Raw genomic sequence first — 22376 nt, forward strand, 5'->3', positions numbered from 1 at the left:
TCAGTGAAGGCTTCAACACTGAAAAGGGTGGGCCTTGATATGAGAGGGAAAAGTTGGTTATCTCTGAGACATAGGCATTCCAAAAAAGGGACGGTTGAGTAAAAGCACAGAGGGTAGGATGGATCCTAAAAACATGGCATAGTGGTGGTATGATGAGATAAGCTTAACAAAAGTCCTGAATATGTGATCAGCAACATAAGACCAGATTATAAATGTCCTTGAAAGCCATTCTGAGTAGTTTAGACTTTATGCAGTAGAAAATAAAGAACTAATTAAAAACAATTGTTGGAATAGTTCAAGGTAAAAAAAATTTATGTTTTTCCAGCACTTAGCACGATACCCTGCAGCTAAGTAGATATACTAAAAGGCTACTCAAAAGATATGAATAATTGAGGCTGTGATTCAGAGTTTTTTCTCTTGTATAACTACTGTAATTCTCTAGACCAGTTGTTCTCAAACTTTTTAGTCACAGAATCTCTTTACACGCTTAATAAAGTATTGGGGGGGGAGGGGAGCAACTAGGTGGCGCAGTGGATAAAGCACTGGCCCTGGATTCAGGTAGACCGGAGTTCAAATCCCACTTCAGACACTTAACACTTACTAGCTGTGTGACCCTGGGCAAGTCACTTAACCCTCATTGCCCCACCAAAAAAAAGTAGTATTGGGACCTCCCCAAAGACCTTTTGTTTATGTGGGTTACATTTATCAATATTTACCTTATTAAAAATTAAAACATCTTAGTATGATGAAAATAATCTTTACTTCAGGGAGATCCCTGAGGAGACCATACTTAGAAAATTACTGTTCTAGACAACACTCTAAGATCACTAAATTGGGCTTTAATGCAAACTACATGTATTCATTTGCCTCTAAATTTGTGCTGAAACTAAAAGACAACTAATAGAAATTCACCTTTAATTTTATTGTGCCCTTTGAAAATACAAGGGTACAATAAATAACCAGAAGGGTACAGAGCCAAGAGAACTACTATACTAATCCTAAAGTTTTTGAGTAGGAATATCAGATGGCATTTGAACTAGCCTCTGTCCATTTGGGGGCAATGTTGCAAAAGGACACTCAAATAAATGGTTAATTTCAGACATGTTAAAAAGACCAAATTGTTTTCATTCACATTGGACACTTCAAAATTGCCAATCAATATCCCACAGGTTGGGGGCAACTAGGTGGTGCAGTGGATAAAGTACTGGCCCTGGATTCAGTAGCACCTGAGTTCAAATCTGGCCTCAGACACTTGACACGTACTAGCTGTGTGACCCTAGGCAAGTCACTTAACCCTCATTGCCCAGCAAAAAAAAAAAAGGGGGGGGGGGGGAGTATTGTTCTTGCACGTACAATACCTTGTTACAAAAGAGTCTCAGAACAGTCCAATGTGGATAAATTGGCAAACCCACTCCCAAAGAAAAAGTTACAGGTTCAATGAAGATATCTTTTGCTAATGCCTTATAGTCCATATTCTCAGGAGATTGCACTTAAATGTAATTTAATATTTTTCAAATTAGCCATTGTGAAGTTGTTTCATAAAAGACAAATTTACACAAAAGATATATAAATCTTAAAAACAGTGCTTAAAGGTCTGAACTATTCCTACAACTAGTTCAATACTTTTCTCTACATTTCTTTAATAAAAAGAATTTCCTTGTAAAGAAAATCTCCAGAGAAGGGTGATGAACCTAAGATGATCCTATGATCACTGTGAGGTTCAATATCAAGTTCTCTCCATACCACTAAGTGACATAGCAAGGCTGCCAAACTTCAACTGCAACATGATGCAGAAATGATGTTGCATTCTTTAGTGACTTTGAGAAATTGGTTTTTATATTACCTATTCCAGAGAGCAGAATACTGCAGTCTGCAACACATTAACACTTAATCACTTTGCTCTTAAAGATACTTAATAAATTTCACAATGAGGCAAATTTCCCACCATCTTAAAGGATTCTTGTCCTTCAAAATACTGAATAATCTGTAAATATTATGGTTACTAAACATTAACAAAGCCATTTCATGTTTCCTAATGGACATTTCATTGGCCTCCACTGAAATGCCCATGAAAAGGAAATGAATAATTCCTACACCTATAGAAAGAAGTAACTAATATGGTGTATTTTATAGAGCAAGTCTAAAATACTGTCAAGTAAAAATGTTCATACCTAACTTATCCAGAAATGTATTTTTGCAAGATATCCTCATTTAAATACTTAATATTCTTTTTTGATTCAATTTCACAAGACAGTAAAAGATGCCTTAATACACAAAATTACTAGAAAAAAGAATGTAGTAGAAATCTTGACACTATTACAATCTAATCTACAATATACTAAGAGTACTGTTGCTAATGTGTTGAGTGCTCTTTTATTACAAGAATTCAACAGATTTTATAAGTGAAAAAAGTCTGAGACGAAGTTCAGTTTAAAAGAGAAGGTTCCCATTCTGATGGGAAACACATAGGGGTACACAAAACAGAAGACCCAAGAAACCTGGTCAGTCTGTGTTACATGGTTTAAGACTAGACGAAAATGAAATTGCCCACCCCCGCCCCGTTTTTCTTCTTTCTCCAAAGAAAGGAAGTTGACCTTCCCTCTTCCAGGAATGCTGATAAAAATGTCTCATCCCAGGGCCTTGGTCCAGGGTCTCCTCCCTGGGCGGTGTCTTGCGGGCGAAGGGGAGGGGGGACCGGAACCGCAGCGAGGAGGAACCCGGAAGGAAGAGGCCAGAACTCGGACAAAGCAGAACCGGCGCTGGCAGCCGGGGATCCTTCCTTCTCTCGCTCTCTCCTTTCCCGGGGTGACAACAGCCTCGCCCCCCCCCGCCCTTCCCCACTCCAGGGGGCTCCGGGGGGGCCGCTACCGCTCACCCCCCACCCCACCCCCTCCTGCGACCTACGCAAAAGAGAAACACGCCATCGAATAGGGCCCCGGGCACTTGTCACCTAACGACCCCCCTGCCCCCGGGAAGCCGCCCGCTCCCTCTGCGGCGCCACGCCGTGCACCGCGCCCCACCCCCATCCCGCAGCCTCCCCCGGGGAATGCGGCGTCCACCACCCGAGCGCAGACGGTCCCCCGCGCCCAGGGCCCGGGCAGGGATGGAGATGAGGAGATAAGCGGGGCTCTACCCAGACCTCGCGGCCCCCGGGGAAGGAGGAGGCTTTGTCACCCCTCAAAGTTCTGTAGGGAGAGGAACCCTGACGAGGAGGAGGAAGGGGAGGCGAGGAAAGCAGCCTGGCTGCCCTCTCCTCGGACGGGCCCCGGGCGCAGACGCCGGCCTCAGCGCCCGCAGCCCCCAGCCCGGCCGCCGCCGCCACTCACCGTCCTGTTCCTGCGGTGACCGCGCTCCCCGCGGGCTGACAAGGAGGGAGGGGGCTAGGGCCGCCCCGGGCCGCCGCCTAGATCCTCCGGGCACGGGGGCGAAGGACTGGAGGCCTGGAAACAAAGGGCCGACTGGCGGGGCCGCCAGTCCCCGAGCTCGGGAGCAGCCGTCAAGCCCCTCGAGAGCCCTGGGAGGACTGTCGGGCCGTCAGTCACTCAGTCACCAGCAAGGGAGGCAGGTCCGGCCGCCGCCGCCGCCGCCCCGACACATCCTCGCCCGGGGCCCCCTCGCCCCCGGTGCTTCCGGCCTCCAGAGGCTCCCCCTGCCAGACCTGGCTCGGCAAGACGGGTCCCGAGCGGCTGGCAGCCCGACCCGTCCCGAACCTCAGCGATCAGCGTCCCCGGCTCCCCGTCAGCCGCCGAAAATGGCGTCTATACCCCTCCCCTCGCTCCCTTCCCCTCCCTCCGGCCCCATAATGCCCCGCGACAGCCTCCCCGCCCCGCCGAGCCCTACCCGATGATGTCATCGTGTCAGTCTCTGCTCCAGCGCTCAGACGCCTTTGCGGAGCAGAAGCTCATCTCTACTGAACAGGGCTGAGCCCGGCTGTCGGATGGCGACTGGGGACCAGCACTTACTCCCCGAGACTGGGAGGTGGGGGGATACGGCCACTGGCCGATAGACTGCCCCACCTGCAAGGCGAGGCCTTGGAGATGCGTAGTGAAAGCCCCTTTCTTGATAGAGAAGGGAAGGGAGACGCCCAGAGAAGGAAAAGGAGAGTCCCCGTGAGTTAGTGAGACAGCATTCGAACCCAAGTTTTCTGACTCCCAAGTCCAAACCTCCCCAGTACTGGCTTGGTCACAGAAGGGTGCCCCTGGAAGCTGAGGTCTGGAGGGGTCTCCTTGTGCTCCTCTTTTGACTTTGTGGTGAAGCAGCAAGGTGCAATGAAAGCAATGGAATGAGAACCTGAGTTCGAATTCTACCTATGCTCCCTGTGTGATCTTGGCCTATGCATATGAGGATCAGCTAGATGATTTCTCAGCCTTCTTCCATCACAGACTAAACGTACAAAGAAAGTATTCCAGCCACCATCCTTACCTTTCTGCTTTTTAGTTGCTTAATAAAAGTTGGTGAATACTAGTCTGGTGGAACACACTGGATCTCCTACATCACAACCCCTCCCTCCCATCTCTGCGGGGGGCAGTTCCCTCTGCCAAGAACATCCTCCCTCTCCCACTTTCCCCTTTGAATTTCTATCCATTCTTTAAAAGTAAACTCATGCCACCTCCTCCCGGAAACCTTCCCTGTTTTCGATTCTTCTCTCGTCCCCCAACCTTGCCTCCAGAGCCTGCCTATAGAACTTTGTGTAGCATCTTTTTAATACGCTGATAATGGGTTTTTGTTTTTTCTCAAATGAATGCATCTATCTCACGTTTCATTGAAGAGGTGGAGGACTGCGGGTGTGGGTTATCACATAAAATATGTATATATGTATGTGTGTATATATCAGATGAGCCTGACAAGAGATTTTAAAAGCACATCAAGCAAAACCAACCAACGCAACTACTGACTGTAGATGTGCAAAACCAACCAAGCAACACACACACACACACACACACACACACACACACACACAGCCAACAGTTGTTGCGTCGGTTGGTTTCGCTTGACGTGATTTTAAAATCTTTGTTATAAAGGGAAGGCTCGCTAGGTGGGAAAGGAGATAAAGATATTTCGATATTCGGAAATAATGATGTAAAAGAAAAGATATCAATAAAATTAATATTGTTCGGGGCATCAATTTAAAAACGTTTGTTGAATAAATTCCGTCCTCCGCCCTGCCTCCTTCCCTTTTCCCCTTCCAGTGCGTGCTTCTAGCAAAACTCATTTCCTGGGCTGGGCAGGGCTGCGCTGAGCCTCCTCCCAATCCCCGGGTCATCCCACCCCATCCCTGTCTGTTTTTAAAGTCCACTGGTCCCGGTGATCCTGCAGCGCAGAGCCACGTGCCTACACTGTGCCCAGGCTCGCACCTACTGAGCCCCAGCCTGGAAGCAGTGTCTGACGAGCATGCACACGCCGGGCTGAGCTCCCCACTTCTCAGGGCACCCCACCTCCATTGCCGTCACCACGTGCGCATTTTCCCGGTGGCCCTGAAAAACTGGATGCGTCCAGGCCCAGATTCTGAGCTGACTGGGGATAGAGGGCGTTTGCAACACTAAAGGGGACATAGCGGTTGCTTGCCTGAAGAGTAGAGAAAACAACACACCAAGAAATGGGAAGAGGCATACTGCTCATCTTTGCCACCGTGACAGCCTCGGGAAGAGAGGAGGGTTTAGATTCTGTGTCAAATGAGTCCCAAGGGCCCTAGCTGGAGGCTTGGCTCATTTATTTATCTATTACAAATCTTTTTTCCCTTAAGATTTCTCCATGCAATGAAGACAGCTGGCTGGCATCAGTCATTAAAACCGAATTCTAAACACTGAGTCACCACTGCAGAAGCCCTTCTAGTCCCAAAATAAAGTGGCATCTCCACTGGTTTCATACCGACCCTGGGAACCATCACCCTTTGTTTATAACCATGTGTGCAGATCTCTTTTTTCTGAAACTGTTGCTCCTATTATTTGTCGGTGTAGGTGCCTGTGCTTGGCCATTTGTGTGTATTCTTCTTTAAAATAAATTTATCTATTTTATTCTGAATTTAAATAAAACAAGCATCTGCATAACAAAGTGTTTGTGTGTATTCTTGTATGTCTGTTGTGTGGCTTCCTTGTCTTTTAGTCTATAACTATATCAGTTTTGTGCCTGTGTATGAGTGTAGCTGAGTCTGTGTGCTGTATCTATGTAGGTGTCTTTGTGTCTCCTTAGCACTAATCAGTTGCCCTAGAGACCACCAGGACAGAGAACAAAAGAAAGTCTCTGCTCTCTAGAGGGCAATTCAATAAGGAGACTGGGAAAGCTTGGATAGAAGAGGTCAGAAAGGAGGGAGAAGTGAGGAAATGGAAGCTTGGCCACCATTTTATTTAAGTAATATGTACGGTATGGAATGCTTTGCTGGGTTTTTTTAGCCAATCCTTCTTTGTTCTGGGATTCCCCAGAAGCACCCACCAATGAGCACTTAACTTCAAATATAAATGGATTTATTCAACTGCTGCCAAAAGTATGTCTCTCCCGTTCTTTTCTTCTTCTAATCAGGAAAGCTGGGTTCCAGTCATGGTTCTACAGTGATCTTGAAGAGCTCAGGCTAAAAGATGATCTGGAAGGTCCCTTTCCAGTCTGATAATCTTCTATTCTACCAGTTCTGATCTTTGATGTTCTGTAACTTCCAGGGGTCTCCAGGCTTTGGGTTTAGAAGGGACTAAATTCATAAATCCATGGTTTATTTGGCTCCACCCAGAGCTTCTTTCTGGGAATTTCAGAATATAGCTGGTGTCTAGATCTCCATTAGTACTCACTTATTAATGCATAGTGTCATGGGGAGAATGGGGTAGGGGGTTTGGGGAGAGTTAGGGGTTTGGGGTCCTTAAGAATTACTCTTTAAAGAATTACACCCTTGGGGCAGCTAGATGGTACAGTGGATAGAGCACCTGCCCTGGATTCAGGAGGACCTGAGTTCAAATCTGGCCTCAGACACTTAACACTTACTAGCTGTGTGACCCTGGGCAAGTCATTTAACCCCAATTGCCCCACAAAAAAAAAAAAAAAAGAATTCTGCCCTCTTGCACACAAAAGCAGTTAGAATAAGATAGTAGTGTTATGGTGAAAATGGGGTAGGGGTAGGGGTTCTTAGGAATTCCTCTTTAAAGAATTACACCCTTTTGCACACAAAAGCAGTTAGAATGAGATGGTAGTTTTTTTAGGGGCAAGGGAAGGGAAAGGGGGAGGGAAGGGAAACCATGAAAGAAATCCTTGGACTTCTCATGGGGAGATAGGTATGGAACAAAGCATGTGGCTCTGAGGTACCAATCTCCTCAAGCAGGAGACAGGAAGGTACTTTTATAGGGGACTGATGGGGGTGTGACCATCTGCCTGTGGAAAGTTCCTTTAGTGAGGGAGGACCATCCCCCACTGGTGGTGGCTAGAGGAGTTGGGTGAGGGGTGGCTACAGATCTCTCAAGCCATCTCTCTCTTCAGGATGCAAAGGCAGAAGCCACACCCAAACTTATCTCCCCAGGGGTAAGGAAGATCAGAATGAAGGGTGGAGGTCCCAAAGCTAGCTCAGTCAGATTTGATTCTACTTATCTCTCTAGGTGTATCTGTCCTTTGGTTTAGTTTCTCAAGGAGAAGATTCCTCAATGTGCCCCAGAGATCTTCTGGGGGACTTTGGGCCCACAACAGTAGTTTACTTCAGGGTTGAGGAAGGGAAGGGAAACCAAGAGAAATCCTTGGACTTCTCATGGGGAGATAGGTATGGAACAAAGCACGTGGCTCTGAGGTACCAATCTCCTCGAGCAGGAGACTGGCAGGTACTTTTATAGAGGACTGATGGGGGTGACCATCTGCCTGTGGAAAGTTCCTTTAGTGAGGGAGGACCATCCCCCATGGGTGGTGGCTGGGGGAATTGGGTGAGGGGTGGCTGCAGATCTCCCAAGCCGCCTCTTCAGGACACAAAGGAAGCAGCCACATCTAATCTTATCACCCTTGGGATGAGAGAGACTAGAATGAAGGGTGGGGGGTCCACTATTTTCACTTTTGTTGTTGCTTTTTTGTTATTGTTCTTGTTTATTTTGGGGTCTGATTAATGTGGAAATATGTTTAACATGATTGTAATGTATAACCTATATCAAATTGCTTGCTGGCCTCAAGAAGGAGGAGGGAAGGGAGGGTGGGAGAAAAATCTGCAACTCAAAAAATATCTTTACATGTAATTGAGAAAAATTTTAAATTAAAATTAAATAGGAAATAAATAAATGAACGAATGAATGAATAAGTAAATGAATAAATAAATAAATGAAAATAGCTGCAGTAAAGCTAGATCCTCTCACCCACACCCAGATAGACAAAGGTGCTAACATATAAACACACTCATCCAGCTCCTTTCCATTATAGCTATAACTTTCCATTGGAGCCATTAAAGACTGCAAATTGGGTCTCCAAGTAATGACTACTTGGTATCTGCATCTTGAACCTGTAAAACTACAGTTTGCTGTTTCCTAAACTTGACACTTAAAAACCCTGTTCCTGCAATAACTTAAACTCAATAACTTAAACTTAGAACAATAGTCTTGGGGTGAGTTTGAGAAATAAAGCTGACATTAATTTAAAAAGGAAAGCAGAAAGGGGTTAGCAGAGAGAGGGTGGAGTACAGATGCCAATGTATTAACTTGTTTGCTTGACTGTACTTGTTATGAGGGTAATTCTAGTGAAAGGAGGGAGTCAGTGGGAAGAAATAGTGATGTTAAAACAAAAAGCACCAATAAAACATCTAACACTAAAAAAGGAAGGGGGAGACCAGAAGGTAATAGGAAATTTAATTTAAATTTCTCTATATTTTTATCGCTTCCAGTTTTTCATGTGAAAAGGTAATCTGGATGGGGGTAGTTCTGTTTTAGTTTTTTTGACATGCACTGAATATAGGTGTATGAATATTAACAAAATCCAAGTCAAGGAAGAAAACAGAGACCTAGGGCATTTAACCTATATAATTCTTGCCTGCATACACACTCAGTATATGATTTTTGTAGATGTGACAAAATAGAAGGAGTGGGACAAAAAAAGCAAGCAAGTCAGTCCTAGAACAATAGAATAAAAAGTGTCACCAACCTACCCTTTGACATTATGCCCACTTGGGGTCACAAAAGCACCCCCCTACACTCAGTTTCATAGACAGTGTATCCTTAGTGCACACTGGCTAGCTTACTTTTATTAGTCAGCGAGCAGACACAATTAACTAAAAGAAAACGTATTTACTGATTTGGCATAGGAAGAACAACATCCCTCCTATAAACCTTTGGGTGCACTGTTTTACAAAAATACATATACATGAAATACACTGGTAGAGAGGTAGAGATCACATGTGGCCAAGGTAACTCACATTTCCAACACTTCAAAACCCTGTTCTTGGGGCGGCTAGGTGGTGCAGTGGATAAAGCACCGGCCCTGGATTCAGGAGTTCCTGAGTTCAAATCCGGCCTCAGACACTTGACACTTACTAGCTATGTGACCTTGGGCAAGTCACTTAAGCCCCATTGCCCTGCCAAAAAACAAAACAACAGCAAAACCCTGTTCTTGGAAGTACTTAGGTGACATAAAACACTGAGCTCCAGAGTCAGGAAGAGCTGAGTTCAAATCCCACCTCAGATAAGTTCCTAGCTGTGTGACCCTGGCAAGTCACTTAACCCCCAATTGCCTCCCCCAAAATAAATAAATATTTGTATCCTTTCACCCTTTTGTTTTTCTTCCTTCCTTCTTTCCTCTTATGGGATAGAGCCTTAGGAAAAAGTGCATAATTCCTAACAGTTTCATCAACAAAGGAGATAAAAAGTAGATAAGTAAAATGGCCATTCAAATTTTTAAAAAAATAAACAACTAAGGGGGGCAGCTAGGTGGCACAGTGGAAAGAGCACCAGCCCTGGATTCAGGAGGACCTGAGTTCAAATCTGACCTCAGACACTTGACACTAGCTGTGTGACCCTAGGCAAGTCACTTAACCCCTATTGCCCCGCCAAAAAAAAAAAAAAGCCTAGGAAAGAAATGAATCAAAAAGTCCCAACTGAACACAAAGATAGAAAGAGATCAACTAAATTGAAAAAAAAAAAAAGAATTGATCAACAGAATTAGGAAATGTTTAAAGATTTAAAAGAAGATAAGCCATTGACTAACCTGGTAAATGAGGAAATTGAATTTTCCAATATCAAAAACAAAAAGGAGATTTCTTTTTTTTTTTTCAGTGAGGCAATTGGGGTTAAGTGACTTGCCCAAGGTCACACAGCTAGTAAGTGTCAAGTGTCTGAGGCTGGATTTGAACTCAGGTCCTCCTGAATCCAGGGCCGGTGCTTTACCCACTGCACCACCTAGCTGCCCCAAAAAGGAGATTTCTAAACAAATGAATAGGAAATGAAAGAAATTAGTAGAAAATATTTTACCCATTTATATGACAATAAGACTTATAACAATGGATTCAGTTTTTATAAAAATATAAGATGCTCATATTAACAGGACAAGAAATAGAGAATTTAACTAACCCAATCTCAGAAAAAGAAATTGGGAACAAGGAACATCCTGTGAATTCACTATTTGAACTCTGAACTCAGACACACTTCCTCTTCTCTAATGGTGATGCACTCGACAGAAATTAACAATGGTTCAGCGTCTGACATATCGCTGTAGGTTGTCCTACAACACAGCTTCCGACAAAACTCGGCTGTCACAAACCCCAGGTAACAGAATTGTTTACCTTTATACTAAGAAAGTTGGAAAAGCACCAAAATCAGCTTGTGGTGTGTGCCCAGGAAGACTTCGAGGTGTTCATGCAGTGAGACCTAAAGTTCTTAGGAGGCTATCAAAGACCAAAATGCATGTGAGCAGGGCTTATGGTGGCTCCATGTGTGCTAAAGGTGTCTGTGACAAGATCAAGCGTGCTTTCCTAATTGAGGAGAAGAAAATTGTTGTGAAGGTGTTGAAGGCACAGGCACAGAGTCAAAAAAGTAAATAAAAAGGATATGGTTTTTTGAATAATAAAGAAAAAAAAAGAAATTGAACAATAAAATATTTCCCAAAGGAAAAGTCCCAAAGGATCAGATGGAATTAAAAGTAAATTCTAACAAACATTCAAAGAATAATTAACTTCAACATTATATAAATTTTGCAAAATTAGAAATTGAAGAGAGTCAACCAAACTCCTACTTTGAAAAAATTGGTCTTAATACCTAAGCCAGGAGTGACAAAACAGAGGAAGAAAATTATAAATAAATATTCCTAGAAAATATTGCTATAAAATAATAACAGTCTTCAACAGCATATTAAAAAGATTTGTACTAGGTTGGATTTATACCAGGAGTGTAAGGTTAATTCAATATTGGGGAATAATAATAAATAATAACATAATAATAACAAAAAGCAATAAAAATCACATGATTAAATCAATAGAATCAGAAACTTTTTTTCTAAAATACAACACTTCTTTCTGTTAAATACATAAAAACCGCATAGAAATAAATGGACAATTTCTTAGAATGGTAAATATTATCAAAACAAAACCAAGCAAATATATTTATAATGGGAAAATGCTAGAAGCATCTCCAATAAGATCAGGGTTAAAGCAAAAATGTCCATTATAAAACCATTTTTTAAAATTCAATTTTATTTTCCTTTTTTTTTTTTTTTGCAGGGCAATGAGGGCTAAGTCACTTGCTTAGGGTCACACAGCTAGTAGGTGTTAAGGGTCTGAGGCCAGATTTGAACTCAGGTCCTTCTGAATCCAGGGTTGGTGCTTTATTCACTGCACCACCTAGGTGCCCCCTTATTTTATTTTCAGTTCTGGATTCTCTCCCAACCATTGTCTTTGCTCTGAAACCTTTGAAATCTGCTTTCTTAAAATCTAGTATGCATATCAGACTATGCTCAGCTTTCCTCCCCCCACCTTTTTTTTTCATCACAAATCTTAAGATGTAGTGGTGAAGATGGCAGAGGAAAGACAGTGAGCTCTCAAACTCATGACATGATCGCTCCAAAAAACATCCAAATAATGCCATAGGACAATTCCTGGAGAAGCAAAACCCACATAAGAATCTGCTGAAATCATCTTCCAACCAACAACACCTTGGAAGGTTGGAAGGACGGAGCTGCTGTGCTGAGACAGGAATGGAGCCCAACACCACAGTCACCTTGACACAGATCCAGTCCCAGGAAGGCTTCACCAGAGGAAGAGAACCCCCCCAAGCCTCTGAATCAGCTGCAAAGTCAGTGTCATCTGAAACTAAGCTCACAGTCTGGTGAGAGGGCTGACCCCTTGGCAAGGGGGAGATTACAGGGGTCTATGCTGGTGCTGAGACAGAACTTGGGTTTTTCACCCCTGCTGGGAACCAGGAGGTAGGCTTGAGTAGCAGTGGCCCAGGTTGGGGAGGGGCACAGGCTCATTGGAGCTGACAACCACAGCACACAAAGCTGATTGATTAGCAAGTTGGTCTGGGGTTATCTATGGACCAGGGAACAGGCTAGGTGAGTGAAGAACCTGCTCCTCCTTAAATCATACCACCTGGGACCTTCTGAAGCTTGGAATACTACAGTCCGGAAACAGTGCTCCACTTTGTTTTTGTTTTGGGGTTTTTTTTGCTGGGCTATGGGGGTTAAGTGACTTGCCCAGGGTCACATAGCTAGTAAGTGTCAAGTGTCTGAGGCCAGATTTGAACTCAGGTACTCCTGAATGCAGGGCCAGTGCTTTATCCACTTTATCCAGTGCGCCCCCTAGCTGCCCCATCAGTGCTCCACTTTAAGGAGCTAAAAGTCAAATAAAAGAAAGGCAAGATGAGCAGACAAAGAAAGGTGAGGACCATAGAAAGTGTCTTTAGTGACAAGGAAGAGCAAGGTCAGAGGAAGATGTCAATGTCAGGGCCCCTATATCTAAAGCTTCCATGAAAAATATCACTTACTAACTGTGTGACCCTGGGCAAGTCACTTAACCCCCATTGCCCTGCAAAAAAAGAAAAAGAAAAGAAAAATATGAATTGGTCTCAAGCCATAGAGGTGTTCAAAAAGGACTTGGAAGATAAAGTTAGAGAGGTAGAGGAAAAAATGGAAAGAGAAATGAGGGTGATGCAGGAAAGACATGAGGAAAAAAGTCAACAGCTTGAAAAGCCAAATTGGCCAAATGCAAAAGGAGGTACAAAAACTTTCTGATGAAAATAATTGCCTGAGAATTAGGATTGAACAAATGGAAGCTAGTGACTTTATGAGAAACCAAGACACAGTAAAGCAAATCCAAATGAATAAAAAAAATAGAGGGCAATGTGAAATATCTTCTTGGAAAAACTGCTGACCTGGAAAATAGCTCCAGGAGAGATAATTTGAAAATTATTGGTCTACCTGAAAACCATGATCAAGGAAAGAGCTTAGACATCATCTTCCAAGAAATTGTCAGGGAAAATAACCCTGATCTTTTAGAAGCAGAAGGTAAAATAGGAATTGAAGGAATCCACCGATCACCTCCTGAAAAAGATACCAAAAGGAAAACTCCTAGGAATATTATAGCCAAATTCCAAAGCTCTCAGGTCAAGAGGAAAATATTGCAAGCTGCCAAAAAGAAAGAATTCAAGTACTGTGGAGCCCCAGTCAGGATAGCACAAGCTCTAGCAGCTTCAACATTAAAGTACCGGAGGGCATGGAATATGATATTCCAGAGGGCAAAGGAATTGGGATTACAACCAAGAATCATGTATCCAGCAAAACTGTGTATAATCTTTCAGAGGAAAAAATGGGACTTTAATGAAAAAGAGGACTTTCAGATATTTGTGATGAAAAGACCTGAATTGAATGGCAAATTTGACTTTCAAATACAAGACCTTAGAGAACCATAAAAAATTGGAGTTGGGGGACATACCTGGGGTCATGCCTGTCTTGTGTCTGAGGCTGGGTTTTGGCTGGGATTCCCCTGGGTCCAGGGTGGATGCTTTGTCCACTATGTCACCTAGCTGCCCCATGATGACTTTTTTAGGGCTAAATTGAGGGATGAGAGGAATACACTGGTGGAAGGGGAAGGGCAGAGGTAGCATGGGGTGAAATCCCATATGAAAGAAACAGGAAAGGGTTTATTGAGTGGAGGAAGAGATGTGGGAGAAACAGGGCAGTAAATGAATTTTGTACTCATCAGAATAGGCTCAAAGACCTTAAACTCATCAGAGTTGCCTCAAGGAGGGATTAACACACACACACACACACACACACACACACACAACTGGGTGGAGTAATCTATTTAATCTGGGCAGTAAATGAGCCTAACACTCATCAGAATTGGTTCAAAGAGAGAACCAGAAGAGTGGAAAGGTATGTCTCAAATAAGGAAAGAAAAGATAGTTATATTTATAGTATGTATAAATTGATTATCAGTCTCATAATAATCTCCACCTTAGGGAGGTACAGGGGAGGGACTATCCTAATTTGGAGTTCCTAAGCCAACCCCCAAGGTGGGTACCTTTTTATGTAGAGGTGTGTTTTGGGGGTTTACGAGTCAGTCATAAGGTGAATCTGAGGACAAATTTGGCCTTTTCTGCACATGTCTCTTTCTGATTCCCATGCTTAGTTTCAAAACATCTTCATTTATAATTTATTTCTAGTCTAAATTTCTATAGCCTGTCATTTAGTCTAAGGTCTTCATGGCCTCTCTCCCTCTGTTCCCATTATGGGTACTGATTTATGTGGGTAAGAGAACTTAGCATCCTGACTTGTAAGTTATTCATTAACTGGGGTCTGAATCCCTTTTAGGACTCATGCTTGGGTCTTGGGTTTTTCTGTTAACCCCTTTTTGCCTCCTATATCATAGTGACAGCAGTAATGTTCGATGAGCAATTGTGAATGACTTAACTATTCTCAGCAATACAATGATCCAAGACAATCCCAAGGGACTAACGATGATGCATAATATCCACCCCCATAGAAAGAACTGATAAAAAGAGCACTTGTGGTTTGTACATATATAACCTATATCAGATTGGTTGATGTCTTGTGGAGGGGGGAGGAAAGGGAGGGAGGGAGAAAAATTTGGAACTCTTAAATCTTGTGAAAATGAATGTTAAAAACTATACTTAGGGGCAGCTAGGTGGCGCAGTAGATAGAGCAGCGGCCCTGAATTCAGGAGTTCCTGAGTTCAAATCCGACCTCAGACACTTGACACTTACTAGCTTTGTGACCCTGGGCAAGTCACTTAACCCCCATTGCCCTGCAAAAAAAAAAAAAAAACCAATCAAACAAAAAAAAATTTTTTTTAAAAGAAGTATTTCAAAAACTATACTTAGATGTAACTGGAAAAAATAAAATAAATGTTTGTTGCACAGAAAAAAAAAAGATGTAGTGGTCACTTCTCCTTAAAGTATTTAACATTTCATCCAGTAACCAGTTCCTTTTTTTTTTTTTTACAAGATTCAGATCCAGAATAGAAATTCTGCTCATAGGATTCTTCTAGTTTAAAGAATAAAATTATTATTAAGTTGGGGAATTATCTGTTTCTCATTTTTTTTGGTAGAAAGAAAGCTCTAAAAGATTTCTGTATAATTGAAGTTTCTCATTGTCACTGTGTCATGCCTCTGTGTTAGGCTTCTGATCTATTTCCCAAATTTTTTATTTGTTTCTTCTTTCTTTTCATGTGTGTATCTGTGACCATCTAATCAGTGCTGGACTGGTACTCAATCTGAGGTCTCAGAATCATAGGATATCAAAGATCATCTAGTTCAGGGGTTCTTAACCTGGGATATATTTAAAGGATGTCCATGAATGGGAATAGGAAAAAAAATTACATCTTTATTTTTGCTAACCTCCAACTGAAATCTATCATTTCCTTCAGTTATTTTAAAACATTATTCTGAGAAAAATTCATAGACTCCATCAGCCTGACAAAGGGGTCCATGCCACAAAAACATTGAGAACCCATCATCTTGTCTTACCCCATCATTTCCCATTTTTCCATTTTAAAAAATTTATATTAAAAGCTTAACACTGAACAGTGGTTCAAATATGCTTAATAATTCTTTTTATAGCTATTTTCAAACCACAAAATAGCATAACAAAGTCATCAGTCGTTTTTGTCCACTCAGCCTTATTCACCTTTCTGTTTATCCAGTCTTAGTGTATACTTTATTCTTCTGATCCTACTTTTTTCTTTTCTTCTTTTTGCATTACATTTGTAGTGGGGTGATCTTCCTCATCCTCTATGGAGCTTGTCCAGTCACTGTTCTGGTTCCAAGTGACAACTGAAGAAGCTTATGAATATGGGGAAGGATGGGGTACCTCTGCCCAAGTATGAGTGGTTTGCAATGGGAAATAATAAGTCTCTCAATTGGCTACCAACTTTGAAGAATTGATGGTTTAATGAATATAAAAAAGGAAAAAGGTACCAATTTGCATTTCCCTATCTCTTTTTCTTTCCATCCTCTAAGCACGTGGACTGTTTTTAAACAGTCCCTGGAAAGTCCAGTGAGGGAACTAGTGATTGTCCTATCTCCCTCTTGGCTTCCATGTGTCCATGAGCTTATGATCACCTTTACTTCTTTTGTGGTTTTTCTTTCCAGATTTTTGGCAAATGAGTATTCCATGATGAATGTGTCTAGGAGATGGTAGGAACACAGTGAATTTCTAAAGTTCTGAAGGGCTTGGGACATCTATGAGTGCACTGACTGTGGTATTCCCAGAGTGGCAGTGGCTGGTCAGTGCAAGATTCTACATCACTGTGAATGGCCATTAATAAAAGAATTGGCAAAACCTGGAAACTTTGGCCAGAACTGGGAGCAGTTAATACGATGTCAAGCCAAGGTGAAATATAACCTAATAACGCTAATTGCAAAATTCTTATCAGAGGTAGGCTTCCCTGGACTAAACATTGTCCACAAATTGCAATGGCAGACCACAAAACAGAAAGGGGCAAGTGCCTCCAACATCTTTAATCCCAGTAGTAGTTCTCTCAGTGCTAAACATTATTTCATGAAAGTCCGAATAATTGTTGGTCTTTTCCACATTATAGTATTCAATCACATTAATGCATAATAGTTTATTTAACCATCTTCTTATTTTTGGTAATTTAGGTTATTTCCAGTTTTGAGAGTTTATGGCGGGTTTTTTGTGTTTTGCAATTGCATATTATACTTCTAAGAAAAATTTTTAATAAAAGAATTTTTCTGATTTTTTTCTCTTTCTGGTCATAGTAATTTCAGGGTTTATTAGCATCAATGGAATAATTGAGTCATGGGCTATGATTATTTTTGTAAATTTTACCACATGCTACCAGACTGTTCTCCAAAGATATTTTATAACTTTGCAATTCCATCAGTAATGAATGAGAGTACCTGTTATTCCACAACTCCACCAATACCAATATTCTGGTTTTATAGATGAGGAAACTGAGATCCTTGAGCACAAGGTCACATGAGAAGTTAGTGACAGAGTCCAGAACTCAGGTCTCCTGCCTCCAAGTCCACTGCTCTTTGATTTAGAGAGACTAGATTGTCCCATGCCTGGGTTATACTATTCTCTTGCCAGTGTGACACAATGATCCCACTGCAAATGGCACAAAGATCCATTGTTCTCTAGGTCAGAGAAAGCAACCCTGTACTCTAGCATCATCCCTTGCTCTGCAAAGGCCTGAGTCAGCAAGTCTTTCTGCTGACTCAGTCAGCAGTGTTGAACTCTGCTAGGAAGGCACTGGCTTGATAGAACTCTTCTTGCCAAAGCCCAGAGTTCCCATGAACAAGCTTATAACCAACTAACATTCAGGGGGGAACACAGATCTGGATCACTCTCACAGCTGAATTTAAAACTGTACTCTAAGACAGCAGAGAAAATGGTGCTCCAGTAACTGGAACTACGTGTTACATTGAAATACAGGGTCAATTGTAGCAGTCATTGGGCCTGGGAAGTTAGCCAAGCAGGGCCAAAGAAATCCTCCCCAATATATTTTCTGTTCTGGTCAAAATTATTTATTAAGAAAAATTAAAAAAGAAAAAAGAAAAGGGGCAGCTAGGTGGTGCAGTGGATAAAGAACCAGCCCTGGATTCAGGAGGACCTGAGTTTAAATCTGACCTCCACTTGACACTTACTAGCTTTGTGACCCTAGGCAAGTCACTTAACCCTCATTGCCCCACCAAAAACAACAACAACAACAACAAAAGAACACACACTTCTATAATACTCTGAGGAGGTCAGAGTGCCTTTCTCACAGGATCATGTGAGATAGAAAGTGTATTTTACAAGTGAAGGAACTGAGGCCCAGAGAAGAAAAATGTCTTGCCCATAGATATACAGGTGTGATGTGTGGGAGCCAAGACCACAACCCAGGTCTTAATCTCTGAGTCAAGTGGTTTTTCTACTTCACATTGCCTCATTTGGTAGGCATTGTATAACACTAGAACGTAGGAAGGAGAAGCCAGGAAAGAGGGTTAATGTCTAGAATGACTGCTTTGGGATAATAGAGATTAAAGGAACAGCTCATTGAGTGTTAATGGAAATAGGAACTAAACTTATCATAAGGACAAGCAACAAATTGATTACTTTCAACCTATACCTGTTACTACCATCTAACCAAAATAGGAATGGTTGGCTGGAGGCGGGCAAATTGGTGGATTATCTCAAAATTTACCATACCTACCAGTCTGAAAATCAGAATCTCTGCCACTTACCAATTATAAGAACTTGGAAAACTCCATTAACTGCCCAATCCGCAAATTACTCACCTGCACAATGGAGAAAATAACATCTATACCTCACAAGGGTGTGGTGAGAAAAAAGAAATATAGGGAATTGGTGTGGGAGTCAAGAAATCCTGATTCTAATCTGTTGGGGTTTTTTGCTATTAATAATCTACTGTGTCATATATAATCAATATAAAATTGCTTGCCTTTTCAAGGAGGGAGGGAGAGAATTTGGGACTCAAAATGTTAAAAAAAATGAATGTTAAAAAATGTTTTAAAAATTTATGAATGCAGATAGAAACATAGTTTTCACTTTTTTGGTTTATTTTTTTTCTTTCTTGTGGTTTTCCCCTTTTGTTCTTATTCTTCTTTCACAACATGACTAATTTGGAAGTACATTTAACATGATTGTATATATGGGGCAGCTAGGTGGCACAGTGGATAAAGCACTGGCCTTGGATTCAGGAAGACCTGAGTTTAAATCCAGTCTCAGACACTTGACACTTACTAGCTGTGTGACCCTGGGCAAGTCACTTAACCCCCATTGCCCTGCAAAAAAACAAAAACAAACAAACATGATGGTACATATAAAAACTATATAGGATTGGTTGCTGTCTTGGGGAGGGGGGAGGGAAGGGAGAGAGGGAGAAAAATTTGGAACTCAAAATCTTACAAAAAGAAATATTGAAAACTATCTTTACATGTAATTGGAAAAAATACTATTAAGATTGAAAAAGATTTATTGTAATTGGGAGATATTTAACAAAATAAATAAAAATATATTTGAAAAAATAGAATGTAAGCTCCCTGAGCATAAGAACTGTGTATTTTTTGTCTTTCATATTCTCAGTGCCTAGGCAAAAGTGCTTGTCACATTGTAGGTATTCAATAAATGCTTGTTGAATTGAATCCAAAAGAAAAAGAAAAGAAAAAGATAATCCACTGTGTGACTTTGGGTAAACTCTTTACAATGTCTTGGTCTCTGTTTCCACAGCATGGCACAGTGGAAAGAGGGTTGAGTTTGAAGCCTTATGACCAGAATTTGAATCCAGACCTCAGCCACTTACTGAGCAAATCATTTTTTTAAATGAGGCAATTGGGGTTAAGTGACTTGCACAGGGTCACACAGCTAGTAAGTGTTAAGTGTCTGAGGTCAGATTTGAACTCAGGTAGGTACTCCTGACTCCAGGGCCGGTGCTCTATCCACTACACCACTTAGCTGCCCCTGAGCAAATCATTTAATCCTCATCTCAATTTCCTTATTAGGAACATGAAGAGGTTGGGGTAAATGTGAGGTAGCTTCTAGCTTTGACATTCTAGGATTGCAGGGGGCAGGTAGGTGGCATAGTGGATAAAGCACTGGCCTTGGATTCAGGAGAACCTGAGTTCAAATCCAGCCTCAGTCACTTGGCACTTACTAGCTGTGTGACCTTGGGTAAGTCACTTAACCCTCATTGCCCTGCAAAAAAAAAAAAGACATTCTAGGATTGCATGGAAAGTGTGCTGGGTAAACTTTAAAGCACTTATATAAATGTGAGATTTTTATTGTTGTTTCATTGTTCAGGATCACATAGTAGTTTTTTTTATGGTTATCAGGATCTCACTGCTAGTAAGGCACATAGGCAAGATTCGAATTCAGATTTTCCTGACTTCAATGTGACTTGCACTCTCTTTGCTTGGTAAAGTCCCTCTTTTCCTTTAAAATGTATCAAGACTATTATTGCAATAATCAACCTCATGGGCTTATTGTAAGGAAATCTCTTTTAAAAGTAATGTATAATTGTAGCTTACTATTAAAAAAAAAAGATGAGCAAGATGCTATCAGAAAAATCTGGAAAAACCTACAGGAGCTGATGCAAAGTAAAATGTACTGTATACAAAAAACCAGCAATATTCTAAGATGATCTGCTGTGAATGACTTGGTTATTTTCAGCAATGCAGTGATCCAAGATAATTCTGAAGTTCATATGAAAAATGCAATCCATCGGCAGAGAGAGAATTGATGGTATCTGAAGACAGATTCAAGCATAATTTTTTGTTAGCTCCTTTATCTAAAGTTTTGTTTTTGTCTGTTTTCTTTCACAACTTGGCTAATGTGGAAGTATTTTGCATGACTGCTCATGTATAACTTATATAGAATTGATTGAGTTCTTGAGGGAGGGAGGGAGGGAAGGAGGAATAGAATTTGGAACACAAAGTTTTTTTTTTTAATTGATGTAAAAATGTGTATTTTACATGTAATTTGGGAAAATAAAATTCTAAATAAAATAAAATAAAATAAAATGTATCAAGAATAATTTTGAGGGGCAGCTAGGTGGCGCAGTAGATAAAGCACCGGCCCTGGATTCAGGAGGACCTGAGTTCAAATCCGGCCTCAGACACTTGATACTTACTAGCTGTGTGACCCTGGGCAAGTCACTTAACCCCCATTGCCCCGCAAAAAAAAAAAAAAAAGAATAATTTTGCGTGTGAAGACTTTCCTGCTTCCCCCAACTGCTAGTGCCCTTCCCCTCAAACTACCTTGTATTTAACAATTTTGTATACATTTGAACGTATTTGCTTTATGTTTATGATACATTGATTTATATATGTACTTGTCTCTTTATATGAATAGAGATTGTTTCATTCCTTGAACTGTACTTGCATCCCCAGCAAGTAGCACAGTGCCTGGCATTTAGTAGATACTTCATAAATAGTTATTGATTGCAAAGAAAACAGAATGAAGCAATGGCTCAGCGATAAGAATGTACAAGATGCACAGAGGGGACGAAGGGCTAAAGTATAATGCTTCTCAGAGGAAGAAATGTGAGATAAGACTTGAAGAGTAGACTGGAACCTAGTTGTTGAGGGCCACAATCTAGCTCCAGAGTCAATCTAGCACCAATCAGGGGCCCAAAGTTTGGGCTCCACAAAGATCCCTACCTGGCTACCTTGCTCTCTCAGCTCTGGTCCCCAAGCCATGGCCTGCAGTAGGGGTTTTTTTCCCTTTAACAAAAATAATATATTTTGTTTTTACATCACCTTAATTTCTAAACATATCCATCTTTTAAAAATTTGTTTGTTTGGGTTTTTTGTTTTTTGTGGGTCAAATGAGGGTTAAGTGACTTAGCCAGGGTCACACAGCTAGTAAGTGTTAAGTGTCTGAGGTCGGATTTAAATTCAGGTCCTCCTGAATCCAGGGCTGGTGCTCTATCCACTGCACCACCTAGCTGCCCCCCTAAACATATCCATCTTTTCTTCTCTCCCAAGATAACTACCCCTTGTTTTTAAATAATAAACATTTTTATTTAAAGTTATGAAAAATGAATGAATGAATGAATGGATGAATAAAGTTGAGTTCCAAATTCTAACCCTCCTTTACTCCCTCTCTTTATCCTCCCTGGTAAGCAGATATAGGCTATACATGTGCAGTTATGTAAAACATGACCATATTAGTCATTTTGCATAAGAAAACTTGAATAAAAGAAAAAAAAATTAAAGAAAGTGAAAAATAGCATGCTTCAATATGTGTTTAATCAATATCAGTTCTTTCTTTGGAGGTGGATAGTATGCTTCATCAATAATCCTTTGGAATTGTCTTGGATCATTGTATTGTTGAGAATAGTCAAGTCATTCACAGTTCATCAAACAACATTGCTGTCGGGGGCAGCTAGGTGGCGCAGTGGATAAAACACTGGCCTTAGATTCAGGAGGACCTGAGTTCAAATCCGGCCTCAGACACTTGAC

General features: G+C 41.4%; 2 protein-coding genes across 11 annotated transcripts in view; one reads left to right on the plus strand and one right to left on the minus strand.

The window, feature by feature from the left end:
• KLC1 (kinesin light chain 1) overlaps window positions 1-3744 on the minus strand; it is a 73417-nt gene extending 69673 nt beyond the window's left edge. For 3 of the 10 annotated variants that reach the window (XM_043982609.1, XM_043982608.1, XM_043982607.1), the window contains exon 1: window positions 3327-3744. The gene's annotated coding sequence lies outside the window, so the exon portion shown is untranslated. The remainder of the gene's footprint in view (window positions 1-3326) is intronic. The other 7 variants (XM_043982612.1, XM_043982616.1, XM_043982613.1 and 4 more) reach the window with 3 other exon arrangements.
• A 6865-nt stretch (window positions 3745-10609) lies between these two features.
• LOC122743592 (60S ribosomal protein L34-like) lies at window positions 10610-11016 on the plus strand. Its single transcript, XM_043988648.1, has one exon. The coding sequence runs from the start codon at window positions 10622-10624 to the stop codon at window positions 10973-10975; it is 354 nt and encodes a 117-aa protein (XP_043844583.1). The 5' UTR covers window positions 10610-10621; the 3' UTR covers window positions 10976-11016.
• Window positions 11017-22376: the final 11360 nt, after the last annotated feature.

This window comes from Dromiciops gliroides, chromosome 2, assembly GCF_019393635.1.
Source record: "Dromiciops gliroides isolate mDroGli1 chromosome 2, mDroGli1.pri, whole genome shotgun sequence".
NCBI lineage: Eukaryota > Metazoa > Chordata > Mammalia > Microbiotheria > Microbiotheriidae > Dromiciops > Dromiciops gliroides.

Bases quoted from the DNA above. Each gene is read 5' to 3' on its own strand.
- LOC122743592 (XM_043988648.1), top strand. From the start codon at position 10,622: ATGGTTCAGCGTCTGACATATCGCTGTAGGTTGTCCTACAACACAGCT.